At 59.2% G+C, this 25,443-nt stretch overlaps 1 protein-coding gene across 1 annotated transcript in view; it reads left to right on the top strand.

Annotated features, from left to right (window-relative positions):
* Nucleotides 1–25,443, top strand: part of UNC13A (unc-13 homolog A) — a 126,609-nt gene that overhangs the window by 45,559 nt on the left and 55,607 nt on the right. The window contains exons 8-22 of the mRNA XM_034755596.1: nucleotides 344–379; nucleotides 1,908–2,118; nucleotides 3,291–3,416; nucleotides 5,784–6,284; nucleotides 10,540–10,633; nucleotides 12,560–12,609; nucleotides 15,129–15,207; nucleotides 18,620–18,625; nucleotides 19,350–19,421; nucleotides 19,996–20,215; nucleotides 20,503–20,730; nucleotides 21,739–21,880; nucleotides 22,815–22,984; nucleotides 24,382–24,497; nucleotides 25,008–25,171. Of these exons, the coding sequence (XP_034611487.1) occupies nucleotides 344–379; nucleotides 1,908–2,118; nucleotides 3,291–3,416; nucleotides 5,784–6,284; nucleotides 10,540–10,633; nucleotides 12,560–12,609; nucleotides 15,129–15,207; nucleotides 18,620–18,625; nucleotides 19,350–19,421; nucleotides 19,996–20,215; nucleotides 20,503–20,730; nucleotides 21,739–21,880; nucleotides 22,815–22,984; nucleotides 24,382–24,497; nucleotides 25,008–25,171 (2,215 nt within the window). The remainder of the gene's footprint in view (nucleotides 1–343; nucleotides 380–1,907; nucleotides 2,119–3,290; nucleotides 3,417–5,783; nucleotides 6,285–10,539; nucleotides 10,634–12,559; nucleotides 12,610–15,128; nucleotides 15,208–18,619; nucleotides 18,626–19,349; nucleotides 19,422–19,995; nucleotides 20,216–20,502; nucleotides 20,731–21,738; nucleotides 21,881–22,814; nucleotides 22,985–24,381; nucleotides 24,498–25,007; nucleotides 25,172–25,443) is intronic.

Here is a 25,443-nt window from a genome sequence, read left to right as displayed (position 1 = left end):
CTCACCCCATGTCCTGCCCGGTCTAGCAGCCTGCCGGGGCCTGTCCGGAATATACCCTTGCAGCGTGCCTGATCCGACCTCTCCGAGCCTACGGCAAAGAGCCCGGGCCGCAGAGCTCAGCTCGGGGTCTGAGTTTCCCCAGCGCTTGGTGGGGGCCGGGGCTGGAGCCAGAGCCCCGACTCCGCCCGGCGCAGTGCCGGAGTCTGAACGTCGGGGCTGCAGGGGGAAGCTGGGGGTCTGCTTTGGGCCGGGCTCTGAAAGGGGCTTTGTTCTCCCACCCGGGCTCTAACACCTACTCCCACAGCCGTGTCCGTCTTATTGTCTCTGCCCCTTTTCTTTATAGGCAACTGGAATTATTTTGGCTGGGGAGAGCAGCAGAGTAAGTATCTGATCACCTTCTCACCCAGAACGCAGGTGGCACCCCCCTTTCCTACCCGCTGGCCTCCCAAAGGGCTGCCCACCCCCCAACCAGGGGGAGGCCCATTCTGCCTTTGGCCCCCTAAGGCCCGGGGCTAACACAGAAGAGCCGTGCAAGGGAGCAGAGGGGTCTGGGTGGCTAGTGGGCAATGCAGAGGGGCCTGGGACTAGCCTCACCTCTGTCTTGGCCCGGCCTGGCTTTCATCTTTTCATGCAGATGGCACGTCTCCCCCGTGCTCCTGGAGAGAGGGGCACAGGCCCGGCTACAGATGCTTTTTGGGGTGGGTGGATGGACTGTCCCTGGGGCGGGGAGGGATGGAGCAGTATGCAGACGGCATTGCAATCTTTGGGCACAAGGCACTGGGCTTTTCTTGGTCCATGGGCACCAGCCAGCGGGGGTTGCCCAGGGACCCCCTGCCTCTCCAAGGCAGGAGAGCAGTATGGGTACGTCGGTATCCTGTAGATCCCTCCTCCATCTCTTCCTCCCCCCCACCCCTCCCCCCTTATGTATACTCCCATTTCCCACCCCCCTCCGGCCCAGGCTGGGGTAGCGGCTCTGGCTGATTCTGCAGGATAAGGAATCCCATTGCACTCCACCCCTTGCGGGCTGGGCTGGGGGGGAGGCAGCATGGTGGGTCGATGCCCTGAAGGGCCTGGGTGCTCCCAGGCCTGGAGGACGTGGCAGTACGGCCCCCCCGTTGTGGCAGGCCTCGGCCTCCTGCTCGCGGCACCACGGCCACGCTGCTGACATCTGCCCAAGCTGGGACCGACACGCCCACTCCAGTGTAACACGCCCAGAGCTAAATCCCTCCCCCCCCTCGAGTTTGCTCCCCCCGCTCCAACAGCACCAGCCGAACCGCGGCTCAGTGCTAGGTGCCACGGTGGAACCGCGCGGCCTCGAACTCCTGCCTCGGGCCCACTCCCTCCAAAGGGACCCCAGGGACGGTCGCCCGAAGAGGCGGCAGAGGGCAGCCGTGAGCGGCACAGAGTTCTGCAGGATTGGGGAGCTAGCATGGTGCCCAGCCACCAAGGTCTAGCCTCTGCCAGCGGTCTGTGCACAGGGGGTGGGGCAGCGTGAACGGGCACAGGGAGGCAGACTGCTGCTGGGGCGCACCGGGGCAGCACGGCTTTGGGCAGAGCCATCGGCTCCTGGAGCACTAACCTTCCCTGTGTGCCCAACACGTGCCAGCGCCCCTCTCCCCACTCACATAGCCAGGGCCGGATACCCAGAGCTGCTGGACACTGGCAGCTCCCTGGACTTCAGTGCCCACCAAGCGTAGGCCTCTCCAGCTGAGTCTCCTAGGGGAAAGTCCCACAGAGGCGGCGGCCTTTGAAGCAGTGGCCCGGTTCTCACTGATGCCAGCCAGGCAGTAAAGGTTGGCATTGTCCTTGCTGCTGAGACACTGGCTATCTCGCGCCTCTCTGTCACGCGGAGGCCTCTGGCCCCTTCCCGCGTAAAATGCTCACTGGTGGCAACCGTCCCTTTGCAGATGACGACCCCGACAGCACCATGGACGACCGGGACAGCGATTACCGAAGCGAGACCAGTAATAGCATCCCGCCTCCGTACTACACCACGTCCCAGCCCAACGCCTCGGTCCACCAGTATCCCATGAGGCACCAGCAGCAGAGCTCCCGCGACTCGTACACGGACTCCGTGCAGAGCTACGAGATGGACTACTCGGATCAGCGGCCCATCAGGTAGAGTTGGGGAGGGCCGGCGCCGGCCCTCGGACGGCCTGTGATATTGACCTGCTGCGCCGCAGACAGACGCGTGGTGGTCGGCAGCCCAGACATCAGGTGGGAGAGGTTAGGCCAGGCTATGCTGCACAATCAGGGAGAGCGATATGGATGGGAAGGGGGCTGTCTCAGAGGAGGAGAAAAAGCCGTGCCCTTGGGCAGATTAGCTAGAGCTCTTGGCAAAGGCTGGACAGAGCTCGTATGCAGTGGTGCCCACCCTAGCATTTCTGTGCCGACCCCAGCCGCTTCCTCCAGAATCTTAGCTTTCATTCAAAATTAAAATCCAGGCTCTGTGGGGAAAGCCCCTGAGGCAGTTAGATCCTGCTGCCTGAGGAGAGGGGCCACCGGCCGCCTGCATTCCTCTCGCTGGGGGTTAACTCTGAAACCTAATGGTGGGTTCCAGCGGTGCCATTGTTAACTGTTCTGTGGTAGTAGAAAGAGTGATTGTGGGTGGAGTTTTGGATTGTGGGCGGAGTTTGACTAACCAGTGCTTCCTCCCCATCTAATCCCTGGCTAGTGTTAGAACACCGAAGGGTATAACCCTAATAAACATCGAGGAGATGAAGGTTGGGGGCTCCATCCGAGTCCCAGGGACAGTCCTCTCCACTCTGGAGACCCCGAGGGCAGGGCTGTCGCTGATCGGGATTTAGGTGCATGGGCAGGGCTGTGAGGGACAGACTAGGAGCGGAGTAGCTGAGGATGCTGCAGAGGTGTTGCTGGAGCTGCATGGGCCAGGCCTGGAAGCGTAGCCGGGCTGGCCGCATTGGCAGCGCTGTAGGGGGAAGTTCCCATGCCATCTGCCTTCCCTGCACTGATCTATCTGCTGGCAGCACAGCCTCACTGCTCCAGACCATTCAGCCTCAAGGCCCTGCACTCCCACCCTCAGGGAGAGCTCAGATTGGGGAATCTTCTCCTCGCCCTCCCCAAAATCCGACACTCCCTGGGGCATCGGGGGAACGGCCGCAGGACCCCCAGGGCCATGGCTCCGTTGGTGTGAGGGTGGATGCCAGGGGACGCGGCCCCGAAGAGAGGAGGGGGCGTGCTGCGCGGCCCTGCTGGGAGCTCATTGTCTGTTGTGGTGTCGTTGGTTCCCGGGTGACCTTTGCTGACCATGTTCCTCTCCTCCCCGGCAGACGCTACGATAGCGTCGATTCTGCCACAAACGGGCGCAGCGACGCTGAGTCCGCCTCCGAGTCGAGCAGGCGGACCAGCCGCCAGTTCTCCCTTGAGAGCAGGCGGTCCCTAGACCTATCGGATAGGTGGGTCTCTACCTTGTCTCTAGCCTTGTGCCTGACGCAGAGTGCTGTGGTTGGTCCTTGCTGCCCGGGTTAGGCCGATACCAGTCCCGGCAATGGCAGCCCCGTGCGGCTGCCGGAATTACCCGGCCACTCCTGGGTATCCGATTCCTCGGCCCCGGGGGGAAATGACAAGGCTCCTTTGCATGGGTTCCTCAAGGTGTCCAGTATAAAGTGCATTGCACATGCATCCCAGCTGCAGCAAGAGATGCCCCTAGGGCCCCCGGCTCGGTGCTCCGGACCGGTTCTCTGAAGGGCTCTCACTGAGGCAGGGTTCCCTGGCCATCGGGCAGCTGATGCCAGTTGGGCAGGTTGGCATTGTCCCTGCTGCTGAGACAGAACCAGAACCAGTGCAGGGGGGTAGAAATACCTAAAGGGGGCAGGACCGAGCCTGGCAGCCTCCTTCACCTGGCTGGGATTGGACTCAATCCGTCGGCCCACGCAGCCTTGGTCCTTCGGCCAGTCCCATTTCCACCCCCCCAAATGTGGGGTCGCCCGCCCCTCACTTGGGGTCCCCATTGTCCCATCTAACTGGCCTCCCCAGCCATCTCCGGGGTGCAGTTTCCCGGCACGCTCAGCGGGGTGGGAAGCCAGGCTCCGGATTTCAGCACACCCTCCACCAACACATGCCGAAGGCATGAGAGGAACGGGGGAGCGCAGGATCTCCTGCCTTCCTGCATGCTGGGTCTTCGGGATCCACCCGGCCCCTCCCTAGGGGACAGAATTCATACGCAGAGCGTCAGCGCTGCCGCTGGCTCCCGCCCAGGTGGCCTGGGATGATTTCAGCAGCGAGGGGCCAGGGTAGCTGCCTGGCGGGGGAGCACTAGGCCTCATGGGGTGGAAACGGACGAGCATGTGCAATGCATTTGAGGACACTTACCCTTGCCTGGGGAAACTGGACCCTGAGACCTGGGTGCGCTCGGGGATTTCCAGGACTCACATGGGAGGGGCAACGCCTGTGCTTTGGAGCATTTTTCCAGCTCTTTCAATTCTCTCTTGAGGAGTGGGGTTTGGGTGCTGAGGAGCCCGGAGTGGGGAGGTCTTGCCTCTCCTCTCTGCCACAACCTGGCTCGGTCCCCTCTGTGACGGGTCCCAGCTCTGTGAGCTTGGATGACGTCTCCTGGTGCTTCGATCCCCAAGCCACCCACGCTCTCCCAGGCCAGGCAACCGGCCCCTCCAGCGGCTTCCTGCAGAACGCGGGGCTCAGCCAGAAGGACACCCGTGCCTGTGTGTGCATCCCCCCCACCCCCCTTCACTGCCGGTGCCGGAGACGTGGTGTCGGCCTATCCCCAGGCGTGCCCCTGTACTATGTCTGCATGCGCTTACTGTGAGCCTCTCCGCTCAGAGGCACCGCGGTTGCTGTGGTGCTCGGAGAATCGCCCCTGTTTTCTCCCTCCTCGTGTCCAGTGGTTTGGTTTGTCAGAGACCCCCTTCTCCCCTAACCCCCTCCCTCTGACCTCTCCACCTTGCTCCCCCGGAGCCTCACCCCGACCGGATCCCTGAGCAGTGGGCTCGGCCTGTGGGGAGAGGCCCGAGGAGCGTGTCTGGGATGGGCTGGCGGAGGAGCAGGGCAGTGGGGAGGTGAGCCGCAGAGGGAGAGGGGAAGGAAGGCCAGGAGAGAGGAGCTGTGGGAAGAAGGAAGAGTTGGGAATGGAGGGGGGGATTTCTGGTGCACTGGAGGAGTGAGTGATGGGGAGAAGAGGGAATGGCTGGAAAGGGCACACGGGTGGGGATGTGGAGTGGCATGGGGTGGGTGCGGGGGGGAGGTGGGGGGAACCATGGGCGTGGGATATACCCGGCTGCCCGTGCAGCACCGCTCCCAGGTGGGCACTGCATGTCTTGGCTGACAGGCACGTCTGCTCTTTCTGCCACCTGGGGGCTGCTGAGAGGATGGGCAAGGGGTCTCTGAGGTACCCCGGCCTAACTGGCCAACCTCTGATCACAGCCCCCCCCCCCACTAATTCCCCATTAGCCCAGCCGTGAAGCCCAGGATCGGGGCCAGACCAGCGGTGTGGTACTGGGCCCCTCCGAAGCCCCTGGGGCTGAGGAGCAAGAATGGAAAGTGGCAATGTTTCCCCCTCCCTGCCCCCGCTGCCAGCTCACCCACGTGCCCAAGCCACGGGCAGGTACCAGGGCGCCCATCCTGGCACGGTTCCCCTCAGCTGCGCTGCCTGGCAGCAAGGCTCCGGCCGCCTGGGGAAGGGCACGAGAGCTGCCGCGGGATACAGCCGGCTGGACGGGGCAGGGGGAACCGGCTCAGACCCAATGGCCCATTTTAAGCCTCTTCTGTCCTTCTCTCCCCTCCACCCCACCCCCACCCGCCCCACGCAGCCCCACCGGGAGCAGCCGCTATGCCTCGTCCGGGGAGCTGAGCCAGGGCAGCTCCCAGCTGAGCGACGACTTCGACCCCGACAACGAGAGCCTGCGGGGCTCGGAGCTGGACGAGCGGGACGGGGACTCCTACCACTCCTGCCACAGCTCCGTCAGCTACCACGACGACTCGCCCCGCTGGGAGGAGGACTTCTACCCCGAGGAGGAGGACGAGGACTACAGCGAGAATGAGCAGGACTACCCCAAGGTGGAGGCCGAGGTGCCGCGGGACCAGGAGGCAGACGAGGCCAAGCCCCCGGTGCACGAGCCCTACCCACCGCCGCCGGCGAAGCAACAAGTGCCCCTGCCACAGGTGCCAGCACTGAAGCAGCAGCAGGAGAGGAAAGAAGAGAAGGCAGCGTATGTCCCGGAGGAAACTCCGGAGATCCCCCAGGAAAAGCCAGCAGCGGAGGAGCCCCCAGTCCCAGAGAGGGAGCCGGAGCCCCCAAAGCCAGCAGAGGGGTGAGGAGGGGGGGCTGGTGGAGGGAGGAAGGGCTCCCAGGTGGGTGGTGTTTTCTCTTGTAGGGTCTTTAGGGTGCTCCCCCACCCTGGGGCCAGGCAGCTGGGGCTGGCTGGGCTGAGCCGTGCAGTGACCGGTGCTGGCTTAGGGAGCTGGAACGTAGAGCCCGGGGCTCGGACTGGCAGTGTGCTGTGTCCGTGGGGCCAGCTCTCCTGCATGCCCCGGCCCTGCGCTGGTCCTGGGCGGCCATGCTGGACAGTAACAACTCACGGTGTGTATGTCACGCCAGTGACCCATGGGCCCGGCACGCTAGCAGCCCGTGGAGCCCGGCACGCTAGCAGCCCGTGGAGCCCGGCACGCTAGCGACCCGTGGGGCCCAGCACGCTAGCGACCCGTGGGGAGCTCGCACTAGCAACCCATGGGCCCGGCACGCTAGCACCCGTGGGAGCTCACGCTAGTGACCTGTGGGCCCGGCACGCTAGCGACCCGTGGGGAGCTCACGCTAGCGACCCGTGGGCCCGGCACACTAGTGGGGACATGAGCTCCGTAGACACTGTGGCCCACTGCTACACAAGCCACGGGGGGAGCATGTGGCTACCATGAATGTGCCCTGTGCCCGGCTGCTTGCTGGGTACCCCACTGCCGCACGGCGACTGGGCCGTAGGTGTGGAGGAGGGGCCCTGGGCTGACGTTCTGAACTGGCCTTAGGGCCCCGTCCTGCTCTCATTGGTGCCCGTGGAGCCTTTCCCTTCATGCCAGCGGCAGCTGGAGCAAGCCCCTGCACCTGGTCCCCAGGAGCCTGAAATGGCTGTGGTGCCTCGATCCCAAGCTGGCGATGGCTTTACCACCGGGGCACCCAGACCTTCTCTGAGCAGGGCCAGACAACCCAGGGCCAGACGTGCTGCCTGCCCCAGGAGCGCTGCCCCACGCCCTAGTGCCAGCGCCCAGGGGAAAGGCTTGGGAGGAAAAGCCTGGCGCAGTGGCCTTCGCAAACAGGAAGCCCCCGGAACCGGGTGCTGAGCCTGGGTCCGCACTGGCACCTTTGGCGCGCTAACCGTGAGCTGCGAGCAGTGACGGGCCTGCCAAGCTGGGCCTGGTCCACAGGTCTGGTGCTGTCTGGCAGCTCTGCACCAGTCCCTGGGAGGAGCCCTTCAGCGGGTCAGCCCCCCCAGGGTCACACACCCACTGGGGTCAGCCCCTCGGCTTCACTGCTCCTGGGACCGAACCGCCGAGCCTTCAGCCCCCCTGGGTCACGCTGGGCGCTCTCCTCAGCGAGTCCGCCTGGCTTGGACACCTGGGGAAGACTTGCACCCCCAAAGGGAGCAGTGCACCCCAACTTCCTGCCGCTGTAGCAGCCGGAGGGTTTATCAGACGTCTGGAACACAGCGTAGAAAGTCCTTAGTTACCACAGAGAACGGAAAGTTACAGCAAAGTCCATCGGGGTCAGTCCAGACCCTCTGAGCCCTTCTCGCGGCTTCCAGCAGCCCGCACTTACCTACCCCACCTGGCCCCTCTCCAGTCCTTTGTCCTCCAGCTGCTCACACCCCACTGGCTTCCTAAGAGCCCAGGCAATTGGAGTGGCCGTTGTCTTCTGGACTGTCTGTGGCCCCCAGGCAGCTAGACATTGGTCATGCCTGTAGCTCTGGGTCTCTGCAAAGACTAAACAACCCTTCCCTCTCACCCCAGTCAACATGCACCACCTAGGGGAAACTGAGGCACACACAATATTCATACAAAACAATATGAAAAATTTACCCAAGCAGAAGATGCAGCCTACGCTCAACAGTAGCGCCTACATGTGCGCTTGCAGCCAGCCGTGCTGGGAGGCAGGGCCGGCTCCAGGCACCAGCCTAGCAAGCAGGTGCCTGGGGCGGCCAATGAAGAGGGGGGGCAGCACGTCCGGCCGTTCAGCGGCGGGGCCATCACTCCCTGTTGGAGCGAGGGATCTGCCGCCGAATTGTTGCCGTAGAATGAAGCGGCGGTAGAGCTGCCGCCGCTTGCGATCGCGGCCTTTTTTTTTTTTTTTTTTTTTCTTTTTTTTTCTTTTTTCTGCTTGGGGCGGCAAACGCTAGAGCCGGCCCTGCTGGGAGGGGAGCGCTGACCACGACGCCGGGGCTCGGCTGTATTCTCTTGAAGTGTCATCATGGGACCTTTAACCCCCATCAGAGTCAGGTGGAAAGAAGCTCGGTGTCTCATTTCGTTTAAGGCACAAGTGTTCCTCACATCACCCTGGTCTAGCCGTTCCTGAGCCGGCAGGGAGGCGCCGATGGGCCGGCCGGCATTTCCACAAGGCGGGGTAAAGCTCCCTTTTGGGTTGAAATGGAAAGGGTCCAATTTGCCCCCATATGAAGGTCCCTCCGGTGGGAGGGGGAAGGCCCAAATGTTGGGGGCCCAGCCCCTCTGGAAAATCAGGCCCCTTTTGTTCAGGTTCCCAACTCTGGATGGAGGAACTAACTTTCAGACAATTTTTGGCCTCTGAAATTTTTTTTTAAACCTTTAAAAGTTTTCACTTTAACCCACTCACCCTTTCCGAAGAGCCCACAGCACCTGCTTTGCTGGCTGCATGAGTCCAGCCTTCGTGCCGTACTGCGGTTTTCAACCAGTATCGGATTTAATTCACTGACTGGAGTCACGGAAACCGTGGTGTAGCTCTGGTGTTCACTGTATCAGAGCCAGGGGGGCTCTGAAGGGGCATCAGTCTATTACCTGGGTGTTGGATTAAAGCAGGAAGAAAACTTCCTGGAGGGTGTTTAGCTTTCCAGGCTGCAGATAAAAGCCCATCCATCTCCTCCTGCGTTGCAGAGATGAAGAAATTTGATGGTTTCATCCCTGGAATGATGTGAATAATTCACAGATGTTGGTCTCTGCTTTTAATATTGAACAGATCTACTTTGCTATGGCTGGGTGAGCAGAACCGCTCCAAAATGGAGAGGACACAGCCACGGACTTCTTTCTTGGGTTTCTTCCTTTGTTTAAATTATAGACCGAAGCTCTTATTTAAAAGAGCGCACAGTTAGCTTTGGAATTATATATCTATATCAACTTAAGAAGGGATGGGGAATCTCAGACGATTCTCATAAAGCCTCATGCAACATGCTTGTAAAGTGTGTGTTCTGCACTCAACCTCTCCTGCCAGTGGGGGGGTTGGGGTCAACATAGAAGATAACAACCTACTACTGCTACTTACCCCTGACGGTTACTTCTCCAGCTCAGGTGGTAGCCGTCTGTGTGTTTGCAGTGATGGCTGCAGACTCCAACCCTCCTGAGGCATTGTTCACTTACTTGACTGGATGAAACGACTCGAGATGTGGGATGGCGTTTGGGCAGAAATCTTTGACAGCCCTTTCCTGGAGGAATTGGTGCTTAATTTTCAGTGCAGTTCTGCACATCCTGGGTCTCCTGGGACCAGAAGCAGAAGTCCCGCAGTACTGTGCCTCCAGCTGTTTCCTGTCTTTGGCCCAGCCCATGCAGAAGCTGCAAGAACTGTGATATTGGGAGGGAGATTTCCAGCCTGGCTTGGCAGCTCCAAGGGGTTTGGCTAGCGCAGAAGCCAAGTGACCTTGCAGAGGAGCAGTCGTGGTGGTTGGGTGCTTATCTGAACTTGAGCCTCCAAACTTTCTGAGCTTTCCTATCGCTGCTTTCGTGCCGATGCCCCAGGGCAGGGCCCACAAACAAGCAGGAGGCTGGGAGTCAGGACTCCTGGGTTCTGTTCCCAGCTTTGCAACCAAGTCACTTCCCTTCCCTTTGCAGCTCGCTTTTTTGTGTTAACAGCTTCATTTTGGATCACGTCTGATTCTGGATACCACATCCCGTTAAATACCACTCTGTTCTCCCTTACCAGCCCAGAGGGAGGTGAGCCACCTCTACCTCTCAGCCTTCCCATAGACTGTGTGTGTCAGCAGTGCCATGCCCTGGAGGGCAAAGCAAAACATGGGTAGACAAGGGCATTTTGCCTTTGCAGAGATGTTTAGCTAATTCCCGGTGAATTCCAGGCTTGCTGAAGATCCCATCGCTGGTGAGCTGGAAATAAATAGTTCATGCAACATTGGCTAAACAGCTGAAACAAAAAGCAAGACGGGGACACACACACCCACCCCCCGGAGCCAGATGCCTTCAGCAAACACTCTGTCTCTGTGGGAAAGTTGCAGATATGGGTGTCTGTGTACATTGGCTGGATGCCATCCCCTGGGCTGGGTCTGACCCCCCCCTCCTTGAGTGAGGCCCCACTAAATGCCTGATCTGTCTGTCCATTTACAGAGAGCGGGAAGAGGTGGAAGTCCAGGACGCCAAGTCCCGAGCCAAGGCCAACTGGCTAAGAGCATTCAACAAGGTTTGCATGCAGCTGCAAGAGGTGAGTGCGCCCCACCAGCCGACAGGGGGCTGGCAGGGACCTGTCCAAAGAGGACTTAGACCAGGCAGATTGACGACTTTCCCTCACCATTGCAGCCCTGGGTTGGAATCGGACGGGAGCCGACTCCCGGGGCCGTGGGGAGGGGGTTAGCAAAGGCATGGCCTTGTGCAGCCCTGGCTCACCGGGCCTGGTGGGTCCCAGCCGAGGGTGAAAACCCTCCAGCTTCTCCTGTTTGCCCTTGCCAGAGATCATGGGCTCAGGGCCTCCTTGCCATCAGCCGGGCAGCACTGGCCAAGCCACCCTTCATGGAAAGGAGCAAGAGGTTTCTTCATCTAACGAGAACCTGCAGAGCAAGTCCCGGGGCAGCCAGTGCACGGCCCTGGAGTGCTGGAGACTGTTGGCCAAGATGGGGGGGTAGGGGAGCTGGGGGAAATCAGGAGGGGGGCTTTGGGCAGAGCTGAGCAAGCCTGCCTGTGTCACCGCATGCACCTGCCCAGCAAAGCACTGAAGAGCTGCGTGTTCCCAGTGAAGTCAGTGGCACTTCAGGCTACGTCTACACAGCACAAGGTGGGCATGGGCCAGCCTCCCTGAACTGGCCTGAATCCAGCGGGCATGGCTACGTGATGACAGCGCCGCACAGGCTTCGGAGTGGGCTAACGGGCCCAGTGTGGACCCGGAGTCCGCACTGGGCTTGGGATACGCAAGCTGAAGCCCCTGCGGTGCTCTCTTCCGGCTGCCAGCTGCGCTCACCGGATTCACGCTAGCTCGGCTGCTGTGTAGACGTTCCCCTGGCCCCCGAGCAGGACTTCCTCCCCAGGAGAAGGGTAGAGTTCGGAGCGCTGCAGCAGGTGACCTGGCAGAGCTCACTCCCGGCTGTGTCTGGTTCATGTAGACGTTGATCTGTCCACGTGGCTCCCTCCCCCATCCCCACCCCCCGTCGCTTTTATTGAGTTGACCATTTTTTGTTCTGTTTTTAGACTCCATCCTCCATCTTTTCTTTTTCTTTTGGTTCCGGATTCGCCCCCTTGGGGCATCGATTCCCCCCCCGCTGCTTCTCTTTTCAGTTGTTCACCACCCTGGCCCTTGTGGCCGCGTCTCCCCTCCCCGCGGGGCAGGGCGGTGGCCCGCATGCAGGTAAGCATGTTCGCTTGAACCCGGACCCGTGCTGCCTGTGCCCATCCTGCTGTGTGTGCGTGTGGGTGCACGTGTACGCATGTATGTGTGTGCGGGAAGGACGGGGTGCCACACTGAGGGGTCGTCACTGGTGTTTGCTCCCGTTCTCCCCCAGGCTCTGCCGCACCCCCAGATTTTTTCCCAGTCTTGGCAAGTGAAAAATCAATTGGGAAAGCAAAGTCCTCCATGGATGTCTGGTCTCTACCAACATCCCTCTACAACAGCCCATCCCAGATATACTCAGCATCCCATATACTCTGCCAGTCCAACGTCTTTCAAAAGAGTTCTGGATGGAACAGACCAGTCAAACGTTTCTGATCAATTCATTGGCTTCCGGATTCCCCAGCACATGGCCTCTGTAGTTTGTGTTCCCAGCAATGGGTTAATCAGCTTTGTCAAACGGCTCGGCAACCGAGCTCCTTGCTAGAATCTGCATGGCCAGAGTGCTGGGCGTTTTGTTTCTTCTGCTCATCTAGTTGAATTTAGCTCTTGGTTAAATGCAGCTGTTATTTTGCTCATTCATCTCCGGACTCTCTAATATATTTTATTCCCTGCCCCCCGACCCACACAAGCGGCCCCCCCCCCCCCCCAAATGTCTGCTGCGCTGTGTGTTGTTGTTCAATGCTCCCCGTGTGTCTCCAAGCACTTGTTCTTCAGCACAGGGAAGCCCCAGTCAATACGCTGCTTGTGGCTCGCCCCAGGTTTACCGGCATGGCCGGGAGGCACCGCTGACTCTGTCTGTCTGTCCTACAGGCCCGGGGAGAAGGATCTGGCGAGGCGAAGTCGCTGTGGTTTAAAGGCGGGTGAGTAACCGGGCAAACCTGAAATCTCTCGGTCTTCCAGCCCCATGGCATCTGCGAAACCTGAGCCTGTTGGCAGGAGGAACGCTGATGTTCCCTGGCATTGGGGGCTGGGGTGGGGGGACACCTTGGATACGTGAGCCTTATGGAGTGGCCCTGTGGGGCGGGGAGCACTATGGAACGAGATACATCTCCCCAGCCCACGACCGCCACAGTGGGTCCGTTTTTCAGAGTTGGGCCTTTTCTGTAGGCCGTTCCCATGGGCACAGGTCAGTTACTGGAACGGGAGGGTGGTGCAGATCTGCCAGGCACCAGCAGCACCCATCCGGGATGCAAGCCAGCAAACTGCTCCACGTCTCCACTGGAACGAATTGGGCGGAACAAGCTGAGGAAGAAGAGAAAAGAGCAAGTGTGTCCGGCTGTCACCGACCCCTGTGCTCCCACCCCCTTTCTGTGCTCTAAGTGCCCAGGATGTGCCAAGCATCGATGTGGGTGTGATGCCCTTTGCTCCCTGGACATGCCCCGTTCGGTCCCCTTCCCAGGTGGCATGTCACAGTCCTGTCTTCCAAACCACTCGGGAAGGGCCCTGCTTGTCCGACTTCCCAGGGGAAGAGGAGGCTGAGTTCCCCTAGGGGCTGGCTGGCTGAGATGAAGAGGCAGTGACATCTCTGGCTGAAGGCATGAGGCCAAGCTGCCAGTCATCTCTCGAGAGGCAGGGAGATGTATCAGCCACACTTCCCCCATGGCAGATATAGTGGGACCTGCTTCCAGGGAGCTCTGGTCTCCTGGATCTGTGTGGAGAGACCCAGAATTAGAGTCAGAGAAGCCCCCACCTGCCATGTCCCTTAGAAGAGACACAGCTCAGCTGTGACGAATGGCAAGAGCGTTCTGTACTGAGGCTGCCGAACGTGGGCAGCCCTGGGGTTCTCTCGGGCTCCCATCCCAAGGCGGTGGCACTGGGTCTCCGGAACTCCCAGTCTGGGCTAAGTAGCTATTGGAGCGGGTCAGAAAACCAGCAGGTTTTTCCCTGAGATTTCAAGTTTCTAACTGACGTTTCAAATCAAAGCCAGCCTTTTCATTTCCCCTTCCAGTCGTTCCCTTGCCACAGCAAACCGTCCAATGACCCCAAGCAAAACGCCGGGGTGAGGCAAAATGCACGTTGCGTCACAACGTGAAATGCTTTATCTGGCTTTAAACTCAAACCCCCAAAACAAAGCAGCCCCGTCAGTCCAAAGAACCGCTTTTCGGAGTGTCGCTTGGGGACTAAAACGCCCGTTCTGACGTTTAGGGCGGGAAAGATCCAAGATTTTATCTGAATTGACACTTAAACGTTTCACTTGCACCAAACCTGGAGGGGAGGGATAGCTCAGTGGTTTGAGCACTGCCCTGCTAAACGCAGGGTTGTGAGTTCAATACTTGAGGGGGCCACTTAGGGATCTGGGGCAAAATCAGTACTTGGTCCTGCTAGTGAAGGCTGGACTCAATGACCTTTCAAGGTCCCTTCCAGTTCTAGGAGATAGGATGTCTCCATTAATTTAATTTAAATTTTTAAAAACCTGGGAGGTTTTTAGTGGGAAAACTTTCTGCACAAACTAGTTACAGCAGCTGGAGCTGTAAAAGAGATTGTACCCTACGGAGCCGAGGGGGCTGGATCATCCGCTCCCAGGCACCTCGCTTGTTCGCTTCTGTGCACAGTGGGGGCAAAATGCTGCCCCTGACTCGGAAACCCCAAAGCCAGCCCCAGTGCGCAGCATTTTCCGTTGAAACCAGCATGGGAGCAAAGTTCCAGGACCCACCGTTGACAAAAGGCCGAAACTGACTGAAATTCACATTTTTGTTCTTCCGAATAAACCCCCTTTCTCAGGGCGAGTCCCTCCCCGTTCGCGCTGGTGTGAGCGAACCCCGAGCGAGGCCCTTGGAGGGATCATCCTTGCCCCCCAGCCAGTGTTTGTAGTCTCCCTGCCCAGCCCCACTTCCCACCCCCGGCCCTTTCACTGCTGCTGTGCTGAGCTGTGGTCTTGGGGGTCCCGGCGGTCTCTCCCTGGCTGTGTGACTGCAGGGAGTCTGTGAATAGGAGGGGACATGCGCAGGAGTGGCTGGTGACTCTTGTGCGTGGTTTCAGACCCTGCTCCATTCCCCTTTGCCTGGGCAGGAATGGGCACAACAGATGGGCTGAATGCGGGGGCGGCTGGGTGGGATCTGGTGCTGTGATCTACAGGAAATCTGTCGGGCTGATCGGGCGGTCCCTTCTGGCCTTCAACTCTGTGGCTCGAAGGGGGCTTGGGGCAGGGTGTGGGCCAGCCGGGGCCAATGGACCCACCACTACATTGACCCATCCGCTGTCCCCCCTGCAGGGTGGGGACGCAGGTAGGGCAGGGGCCCACGGTAGCCACGGAGCATCTCCGCTGGCAGGCAGCCCGCGAACAGCTGCCGGGCGCTGGGCAGACCACAGGCCCCTGTGTGCGTGGGTGTCTCCATCGGTCTCCCTGTCCCGCCCCCTCTGACTCTTGTCTCTCTTCCAGGCCTGGCGGCGGTCTGATCATTATTGACAGCATGCCCGACATACGAAAGAGAAAGCCAATCCCCCTAGTTAGCGATTTGGTGAGGCTCCTCCTAACGCCGCTGGCTTCCCTGGCTTGTCTGCTCTGCCCCCGCTGGAGTGCGCCGCGGATCTGGCCCGAGCCGGGTTAACCAAAGGGCTGGTGGGGCTGCCACTCGGGCAAGGGGGCCTCTCTCAGCCTCCCCGCTTGCCCGTCAGTGGCCCCCTCCTCCTTTAATCCGGCTCAGGCGCTCTTTGCCTCGTTTGCCTCGCTCGCTCTGTTTAACATGGCTGTGTTTCTGTTCTCTTTTCTGTGGTGCTGGCTGGCTGGTTTGTACCGCAGGGGAGCGGCGGTAAAGTTTCTGCGTTGCATTGACAGCATGCCTGATATTAAGCCTGGACGCAAATCCCTCCCACTAGTCAGCGATCTGGTGAGCTCGTGGTTTTCCGAGTTAAAAAGAGAGCACCCTTTGCATCACCTGCCCAATCCTTCCCTCCCCCGCCCGGCCCAAACCCTCCACCGAGCCCCAGCAGGCTCCCCCAGAGGGGCAGCTGGAGCACAGGGCAGGGAGGGGCACAGAACTGGGGTGGGGCGGGCATGCCTTGCAGTTGGAGCAGGAGCCAGGGCGGGGGGGGAGTCGGTAGCCAGGAATCGGAGCCCAGCATCAGAGCTGGGGTCAGAGGCTGGGACCCAGGGTCAGGACTGGGTTACCGAAGGTGAGGCAAGGCCTGAGCAGGGCTGGTTTCAAGGCCCCTCCCCCCCCCAACAGGCAGCCGCTACAGAGAACCGCCCTGGCAGGGTGGGTGTGCCAGCGTCGGAGCCACATCACTCCCTGGCCGCGTGGATAGCTCGGAACGAGCGTGCGAAAACCTAGCAGGCAGCGGCCCCACTGCCGGACTGCCGCCCGGCCCACCTCCCACGATGCTGACCCACTGCAGCCCTTCTTGGGTGCGCTAAGATGAGCGAAACCCAGGTCCCGGCGAAGCCCGGGGGAGCTCGGTCAGCCCAGGATTTTACCCCTACTCCATTCAGACATTAGCCTCTGTGCAGCGGCTAGGGGCATCCCGCCCGGCAAAGGCTCCTCGGCCGCGTCCGGGAGACTCTGCCCTTGGACGCTGTCTGAGGGAGTGCGCACGAATTGCCGGGGGAGACCCAAGACATGGCGAAGGCAGGAGAAATCCTGACAGGCTCAAACATCAGGAAGCGAAGTGACTTGGCGAGGAGATGGGGCTGACCTGGAGAAGGGTTGGATCAGGCGTCCCAGCCTGGACCTACCTCTGTTCCCTGTTCACCCGCCGTTATGGCTCACTGAGGTTTCTACAGCCAGGCTGGACAAACCCCTTTCAGGGCTGGTCTAGGTTCACATGGTCCTGCCTCGGCGCAGGTGACCTCTCCAGGCCCCTTCCAGCCCCAGATTTCTGGGAGTCCCAGGGACTCCCCTGTTGGGAGTGTCACTTGCTGCCCTTGAAGGAAGTTGGCCGTTAGCTCCGCAGAGCTGGCCCATGGGGGTCTGCCCCCCAGCCCCTCGGCCTCCTGGGAAATGAGCCAGCCTGCTCGGAGAGTGCGGAGGAGGTCACTGGTCCAAAGGGTGCTGTCTCTTTAACAGAGGTTCTAGGGCCTTGTCCAATACGGGGCATCAGTCCGAGTCCTTCTGTGGTAACATTTGGTTTCTAGTTTTGTTCCCAGATCCCTTCACAAGGGCAGTGGAAATCTTCCCAGCACATAGATGGCACCATCCAGCGCATTCCCCTAATTCCCGGCACATAGACGTCACCATCCAGCACATTCCCCTAATTCACGGCACATAGATGTCACCATCCAGCGCATTCCCCTAATTCACGGCACGTAGACGGCACCGCCCAGCGCATTCCCCTAATTCCCGGCACGTAGACGGCACCGCCCAGCGCATTCCCCTAAATCACGGCACGTAGACGGCACCGCCCAGCGCATTCCTGCAGGTCTCCCCATATTCTGCTGCATTCAGTTCACTCTCATAATTCACAGAGTATATTCTTTTTTATGGAGCACAGTCCCAGAACTCAGACTCTCCATGCCATTAGCGCAAGCCATATACCCCACAATATACACCACACCCGCGCCCGTAAAGAACAGATATACCCTTACAACCAGTGCCTTCCTGTAATTAACTTCTCTAACCAACCCGCTCCCGTCATTCACAGACTATACACTGCTCCATATGCGTTGCTATAAATCTACTGACTGGACTGTGCTCTGCTGCAGCCGATGCTCCCTTGTAATCCATAGGATATAAGCCACTGCACGGGCCACCCTCCCGTAATTCACAGACTATATACCACTCCGTGCACTGCTGTAATTCACAGCGTATTGCAGTGGCAAGGCTCATCCAACCCCAGTCAAGCGCCCCTCAGTGCAGACCCACCCGGAACACGCAGCCGGCTTGGTGCTATTTTCGCTGGTGACAAAGAAGGACAAAATTTGAAACCGGACCCCTTGTTGCCTTCTCACCTAGGCTCCCCCTTTGCCTTCCCCTCCCCCTCTTCAGTCCTTTGGTTGGGGTTGTGCTTTGCACCCCGCCCCAGGGCTTCTGTTGTCCTTGTGTTTCTCTCCACCCAAGCTGCCTCGCCTTGTTCCTTTGCTGCCTTGTCCGCGTGGCGCCCGCGTGCCGCCCTCCCCTGGCCCCGGGAGGGCAAGCTGCTGCCGATGCCCCTGCGCTGAGTCTTGTGTTTGTCTCTCTGTGTCGGTGATGGGCGATCCGGGGTTGGGTGGCGAAGGGAAGGTGTCTGCACTGGGCTGTAGTATGTATAGGGGGGTACAGACAGCGGGGAAGATGCCCTGTGGTTGTGAGGGGGGCGGGGGTGGCCTCCTGGTGACTCGCTGCACTGGGATGCATTTTAGCCCCATCCACCATGGACAGCTTTATCTCTATAGCAGTCCGGCTCCCTTCCTTGGGTGACCCCTTAAACTCCAACCCCGTAGAAAGATTCCCACCGACTCCACTGAGCTTCAAATCAGGGGCTATACGCCCAGGAAGCAACCTGGCCCTGCCCGGCGGCTGTGCCCAGATGAATACAGATGGGAGCATGCATCCTCTCTTCTCAGAGAGAAGAATCTGCTGTTGCCCTAAAGCAGTGGCAGAGAGCCCCCCGCCAACCCCTATCACTGACTCAGGGCCGTACCTGAATCTTAAACCTGCTTCCTCTGGTCTATGCCTACGTTTTGTTACGCCCACGCGCAGCCACCCTGAACCAGCTGAGGGGCCAGGGGTCCCTGCAATACCTGAGGTACAGCATGCATCTAGTTCCAGCTCCTGGCTGAGAGTGGGGAAAAGTAACAGCGAGATGTCCAGTAGTGGGTTAGCGTTTGGTGCCGTCTATGTCCCCATCGACTCCCTATGACCGAGAGGAAAGAAGTAGGACTTGACTTCCCTGTGTGAAAGGGCTGATATAACTGTCTTTTGCTTTCCATCCCTCTGGCTCTGGGCTCCCTCGCAGGCTATGGTAAGTCCGGCGTTGTTTCTCGCACCTGAGTTTCTTCCCTTGTCCTGTTTCTTGCAGAAAATATTCGGGGCTTTAATGTAAACGGCCGGGCTCACGAGCAGCTCCCACGGCAGAGAATTGTAGATTCTGGCCAGCAGGGGGCAGCGGGGAGGATCTGGAGGTCAAGTCAAGACCACCCCAAACTGTTTGGGGATGAAAATTGAGGCCAACACGGGCGGGTGAACTGGGTCCTGTCTGGCCACATGATGTGAGGGCCGCCTGAGCTGGGGGCCAGGCAGGTGTCTTACACCTGACGTTGAGGAGCTTGCCCGTTGTCAGAGATAAGGGCTCTGGGCTTGAAGAGTTGTCCTGCTTTGGTAGCCACCATGTGACTAATCCTCAACCCACCTTTCCCTGCCCAAGCTTTGGCCCATACCCCTAAAGGGCTTGTGGCCTTGGCGTGCTAGTCATTTCATCCACCCCCTACTGTAGCAGCGCCCAGGACCATGTCTGAATGCGTCCCACTGGCCTGCTGAGTACTTCGGCCATCGGGCCCAGGAGGGACCCAGCACTGCTGGGGCATGTCCCTAGAGATGTTCTGGAGATGCTGTGGTTTCCACCACACTGAGGAGCTGGGCATCTTGCCTTGAGACCTTTGCTTTTAAAAGCCCACCGGCTGGGGGGCGGGGCTGGCTGTGACTCCTCCCCGCTGATACAGCTGTTTGATTCTGTTTCACTCCAACAGTCGTTGGTCCAGTCCAGGAAAGCCGGAATCACGTCAGCACTAGCATCAAGCACCTTAAACAACGAAGAGCTAGTAAGTGCTCCCGCTCGGCATCCCTGACTCTGCTGTCGCAGGCTCCAGACACCGAGCCTGTCAGACTGCACAAGCGAAGCAGGGTCGGGGGGGTCATCCGTGGGACGGGCCCCTGCCAAGGAAGAGACGGGTGCTGCAGGGAAGCGGGGCAGATGAGATTACTTGTTCCTGAGTCAGTGCTGAACCAGGGTGGTTACCAGGGGCTCTGTGACGTGAGAGGTGTCATCTCTCAGAGGGGAAAAAATAACCAGCCTGCTTGTGGCTGTTAAAATTTTCCCAGCTGGGGTATGAACTCGGCTAATCCCGAGGAAGGTCGTTGCATTCTGCCCACTTGCTCTGGTGTCCTTCATTGCCCATCCCGTTGCTGCGCGCTGTTAAGCAGCGGCTGTGTCCCACCCCAGAGCTGGCCGCATGTCAGTGGCAGGGGAAGGTCTGCATGCCCAGTACTGAAGGGATGGAGACCACTGTGTCTATAATCTTTCGCTGGCTGGGAGCAGCCCTGCCCCGCTCAGACAAGATCCTGGATGGTGTCAACTTTTTTTCCTTTCCCCTCCCACCCCATTTCTTTGCTTAGAAAAACCATGTTTACAAAAAGACCCTTCAAGCCTTAATCTACCCCATCTCCTCCACGACCCCCCACAACTTCGAGGTGTGGACCGCCACCACCCCCACGTACTGCTACGAGTGCGAGGGGCTGCTGTGGGGCATCGCCCGGCAGGGCATGCGCTGTACGGAGTGCGGGGTGAAATGCCATGAGAAGTGCCAAGACCTGCTGAACGCAGACTGCCTACAGAGTAAGGGGGCGCAGCCTCTCTCTTCCTTTGGCTTCTAAGGATATTGGGGTGGGGAGGGTTGTCAAGAGACCCTAAGTGATTTAGGAGCACAAATCCTAAGCCTTCTGCATGCCTTCGATGTCTTACAGACCCCCATGCAGGGGGCCAGAGGGTGGCGGGGGGGTCTTACGTACCCCTGTTAACTCTTTAATGCTAGCATGGAATGAATGCTTGGGAGGGGGCCACCCCTATGCGAGTGCCCCCCAAAGGCAGTCTTTTCCAGAATCTCCCCTCTAAATTGCCCCCAGGAGCGGCCGAGAAGAGCTCCAAGCACGGGGCGGAGGACCGGACCCAGAACATCATCATGGTGCTGAAGGACCGCATGAAGATCCGGGAGCGGAACAAGCCCGAGATCTTCGAGCTGATCCAAGAGATCTTCGCCGTCTCTAAAGCCACCCACACCCAGCAGATGAAGGCCGTGAAGCAGAGCGTGCTGGACGGCACCTCCAAGTGGTCGGCCAAGATCAGCATCACAGGTAGGGGCAGGGCCAGGCCGACGTGCCCTGCCAGCTCTGGGCATGCACCCCTGAGTGAACACTGATAGAGGGGGAGGGGAGTAGAACCTGCGGCCCCCCTGGAGACCGACTTCTGGTTTGCACTGGGCTCACTATATCTGGGATGGATTTTCTCCGGGGGTCAGTTGCTTCTGGTTGTTTCCAAGCCCTGGTCAGGAATTTGGAGGGGACAGCCTCTCCCCCAGGACAGTACAGCACTGGAGGCATTGGCCGGCCTGTGGCTTTAGGTCCTGAATGCTTGGAGTTGGAGCTGGCACCGGTCAGCGCCACATCATGGGGACCCCATGCCACCCTCTGAACTCCAGGCCAGGCACTCTCAGCCCTATTGCTGCAGGGCTTACTGCTCCCAGGATGTTGTGCGTTGCCTTGATCCACTCGAAATTGGCTAAGGACAGAGCATTGCATGCTGGGACCTGAAGCCCGCATGGGCGGCAGCTCCCTGTTAATGAGGCTCTCGACTCCCAGGGCTCTGTGTGCAGATCTCTGGAGCCGAGCTTTGTCCCCTGCTGTGGATCTCGCAGCAGGCTAGGTCAGGTCCCTCATGCATCGAGGGGTAGATATTCTTCCGCTGTCGTTAGCCCATTGCGGAGACTGTGCCAGGTGCAAGCCGCTGAGAGGAAATTAACTGGGCGCTTTCCTCCCTTTGGGAGCCCAGGAAACACACGTCTCCAGCACGGCTTTTGGCAAAAGGAAGCGAATTCCCATTAGAACCTGCACCAATCTGGCTGGATGCCTGGATCCAGCCCTTGCAATGGATCCCAAGCCAAGTCGGGCTCCTCTTTCGAGCTCTGGCTGATTTGAAAATCACTTGTTGCCGGTTGTTCTGTATCTGCCATTGATTCCTGTTTCTATCTGTTCTCTCTGTTGTGTGTGTATTGTGTCTCTGTGGGGCTGGCTGGTGCGTGGTGCCGTGTGTGTGCATATAAACATTTGTGCCTCTGTGCGCATGGGGTGTGTGTTGTGTTCTAGTTGTCTGTGCCCAGGGCCTGCAGGCAAAGGATAAGACAGGCTCCAGTGACCCGTATGTTACTGTCCAGGTTGGAAAGACGAAAAAAAGGACTAAAACGATCTATGGAAATCTAAACCCGGTCTGGGAGGAGAATTTCCATTTGTAAGTTACATCCTACTCCCTGCCCCACCTCTCTAGTCCCCAGGGCTGCCTGGATCGCGCGGGGCCGCGTGTTCCTTCTTCTCAGTCACCCAGGCCTGCAGCTTGATTTGCGTTCACAGTGCACAATGACAGGACTTGGACCAAGTCACAGCGGGTTTTGGGCTCCGTCCTCGGACCTGGGCCCAGAGCGCTTGCTGACCTGAGTCAAACTGATTTGTGTGTGGCCCGAAGGGGGGTGTGGGCTGAAACCAGAGTCAGAGCAGGGGGGTTAGCGTGCTGTGTAGACATACCGACTTCTGGTTTGCACTGGGCTCACTATATCTGGGATGGATTTTCTCCGGGGGTCAGTTGCTTCTGGTTGTTTCCAAGCCCTGGTCAGGAATTTGGAGGGGACAGCCTCTCCCCCAGGACAGTACAGCACTGGAGGCATTGGCCGGCCTGTGGCTTTAGGTCCTGAATGCTTGATCTTCCCACCCTTCCTGCAGGAGACCCTTGTGTCACCCGAGCTTTGTGCTAGCGCTCTCTGCCGGACGCCCAAGGAGGCTGAATTCCAGCTCTCCTGTCTCAGGATTGAAGTTGGACGGTTCACCCCTATATAGAAAGCCTGCACAAGGTCCACGCACCACTTAAGTCCCACTTAAGCCCGGTGCATGGGCCTTGTGGGAATTAAAAAGTGCGTCAGCGCGCCAGCACTTTCTGTCCACGGTGGGGAATTGCAGGCTCGGGGATGCTGGTCTGGGGGCAGTTACCCACCCCCAGCACTCCCAGGAGCCTTTTGCGATAGGACTGCAAGAGTCTGAGGGAGCTCCCAGTTGAATGGCTGGGTTTTGCTGGGGGATGGGGGGGGGTTCTTTGCTAGGAATGCCCCCTTCCTGGAGGCTAACCTGGTTCATGTCATTGCTCTGGGAATTTCTCTGTCCTCCCCCCACCCCAGCGAATGCCATAACTCCTCCGATCGGATCAAGGTGCGGGTCTGGGATGAGGACGACGATATCAAGTCCCGCGTCAAGCAGCGCTTTAAGAGAGAATCCGACGACTTTCTGGGCCAGACGATCATAGAGGTCCGGACACTGAGCGGGGAGATGGATGTCTGGTACAACCTAGGTAATTCCCAGCACAGTCAAATACAACCTAGGTAATTCCCAGCACAGTCAATATACAACTCTAGGGCCCGCTCCAGCCCCCGCGGCAGTCAGTGACCCGCTCCCGTTGACTCCACTGGCTCTGTGGTATGTAGCGATTTCCGTGCAAACAAGGTTGAAAAGCTTTTCAGAGTGTTGTCGCTATTTATCATTTACACGGCTGGTGTGTCATTGTATTGTATTTATTTGTTACTGCATCATTGGACAGAGGCCACAGGGCTGGCAGGGACCTCCTGGGCCCCGGAGTCCATCCCTGCTAGCGCAGGCAGCTCCGGCTGATAATCCTGCTCCATCCTCACCCCAGCTAGGTCGTTCGTCCCCAAAGCTCCTCCGCCTCTCGCCTCTGACGGTTAGAAACCTGCGTCTCCTTCCCAGCCTGCGTTGGTCCCTGGGCGGATTCATCCCTGTTCGTTCTTGTGCCAGCGCTGTCCTTTCGTTTCTCTTCCTCCCTGGCGTCCCCCGCACCCTCACATATGTGTCGTGAGCAATCAGATCCCCTCCCGGCCTTTATTCTGCCGGGCTATACAAGGCAGGTTCTTTTCTCCTGCATTCCCCTGATCACCTTAGGAGCCCTTCTCAGCACCTGCTCCATCCTTCTTCAACTGGGTGCAGGAGTCCAGACAAGATGAAATCCATTGTTGTTTGTGTTCTGATACCACCTACAGGCACTGTACGTACACACAGCAGGAGATAGTCCTCACCCCGGAGAGCCACAGCTGAATAGACCCAGGGAATAGCATTAGCCCCTTTTACAAACAGGACCCAGGTCATAGCCGGGAATTGAACCTAGCTTGCCTATGTGCCAGGCCCGGGCAGTACCCCCATCACGGAGTGTGGCGGGAGACCAGGCCCTGCACCCCCGGTTTCCTGTGATTCACCATGACTCTCAGCCAGCCAGTAAAGGAGAAGGTTTATTTAGACGACAGGAACACAGTCCAAGACAGGTCTTGCAGGTACAGACAACAGGACCCCCTCAGATTGGTCTATCTAGGGGCCCCAGGGACACCACAGCCCCATTGGGGGGGGGGTCAGAGCCCCATCTGGGCTTCCCTCCCTTTCACCAACCAGCTCCAAAACTCAAAATCCCTCCAGCATCTCCCGCTCAGCCTCCCCCTGGCTCCTCCCCCAGCCTTTGTCCAGATTCCGGGGCAGAGGTGTCACCTGGCTCCAACCCCCTTCCTGGTTCTCATGTTACATGCTCAGGTATCTTCCCTCAAGGCCAGTCTCCCATCCCCCAATGCAGACAGTCCCAGCCAAACCCCCCTGTCCCCCAGGCCAGCGTTTCCCGCTGCCTTTTGCTGGTGTAAGGGGCCGTCAGTGAGCTAACGCTTCCTCTGCTTCCTGCTCTCCTGTCCTCAGACAAGCGGACGGACAAGTCGGCCGTGTCCGGAGCCATCCGGCTGCACATCAGCGTGGAGATCAAGGGAGAGGAGAAGGTGGCACCGTACCATGTGCAATACACCTGCCTGCACGAGGTGAGCCGTGCCCCAGGGCCTCGCTGTTCCCACCCTGCCCTGCTGCCTTTTATCGTCAGAACGCTGGTTTTAAAATGTCTAAAGTTTCAAGGGAATTTGAAGGGCCTGGTCTGGATGCCCCAGAGAGCGCAGGGCTCCCGTCCTTGCCAGAGCAGGCACAGCAGGGGCACTGATTCTGCCGCACACTGCCCCATGCCAGCGTGCCTCACCCGGGACTCAGAGGGACCGTGTAGGGAGCTCGGTCTCCAGGGCTAGTGGACCTAGCTTCCCAGGGCGTCTGTTTATATCGCCCCCCGGTGCCAATCAGGCAGTGTTCTTGCAGTCACTTTCCCTGGTGCAGATGCTTACCAGGGCGCCAGAGAACTGAGCTCTCCATTCGCCGCGTCCGCTCAGCGGTGCCGGGCCTCTGATACACACAGCAGCGTTATAATCCCTCCCCAGACACTGATTCTCCAGTTGAAGCCCTTCCGAGCGGTGACCCTGAGGGCTCTCTTCTGTCCCGTGCCTTAGAACCTCTTCCACTTCGTGACGGACATCCAGAACAACGGGGTGGTGAAGATCCCCGAGGCCAAGGGGGACGACGCCTGGAAGGTGTACTTCGACGAGACGGCCCAGGAGATAGTGGACGAGTTCGCCATGAGATACGGGGTGGAGTCCATCTACCAGGCCATGACGTGCGTCTCTCCCGTTTGCCCCTTGTTTGTTTGAAGGGGTTAAATTAACACAGGGCAAAGGGTAAAGATACAGGGCCAGATCCTCGGCTGGTGTCACCAGGGGCAGCTCCCTCGAAGTCAATGAGTGAAGTTGATTGACGCCAGCTGAGTCCTGCCCTGTGCCGTGGGAGAGGAGAAAGGCGTTGAACGTCCCTCTCTGCGGGAGTCTGGGATTCCCCGTCTCCAAGAGCCCCTCGTACTGATGTCCACTTGCGGGGGGTGCAGAGCGTTTG

This window comes from Trachemys scripta, chromosome 22, assembly GCF_013100865.1.
Source record: "Trachemys scripta elegans isolate TJP31775 chromosome 22, CAS_Tse_1.0, whole genome shotgun sequence".
Lineage (NCBI taxonomy): Eukaryota > Metazoa > Chordata > Testudines > Emydidae > Trachemys > Trachemys scripta.
Note: the sequence above shows the minus strand (reverse complement) of the source record. Positions and strands in the feature narration are given on the sequence as shown.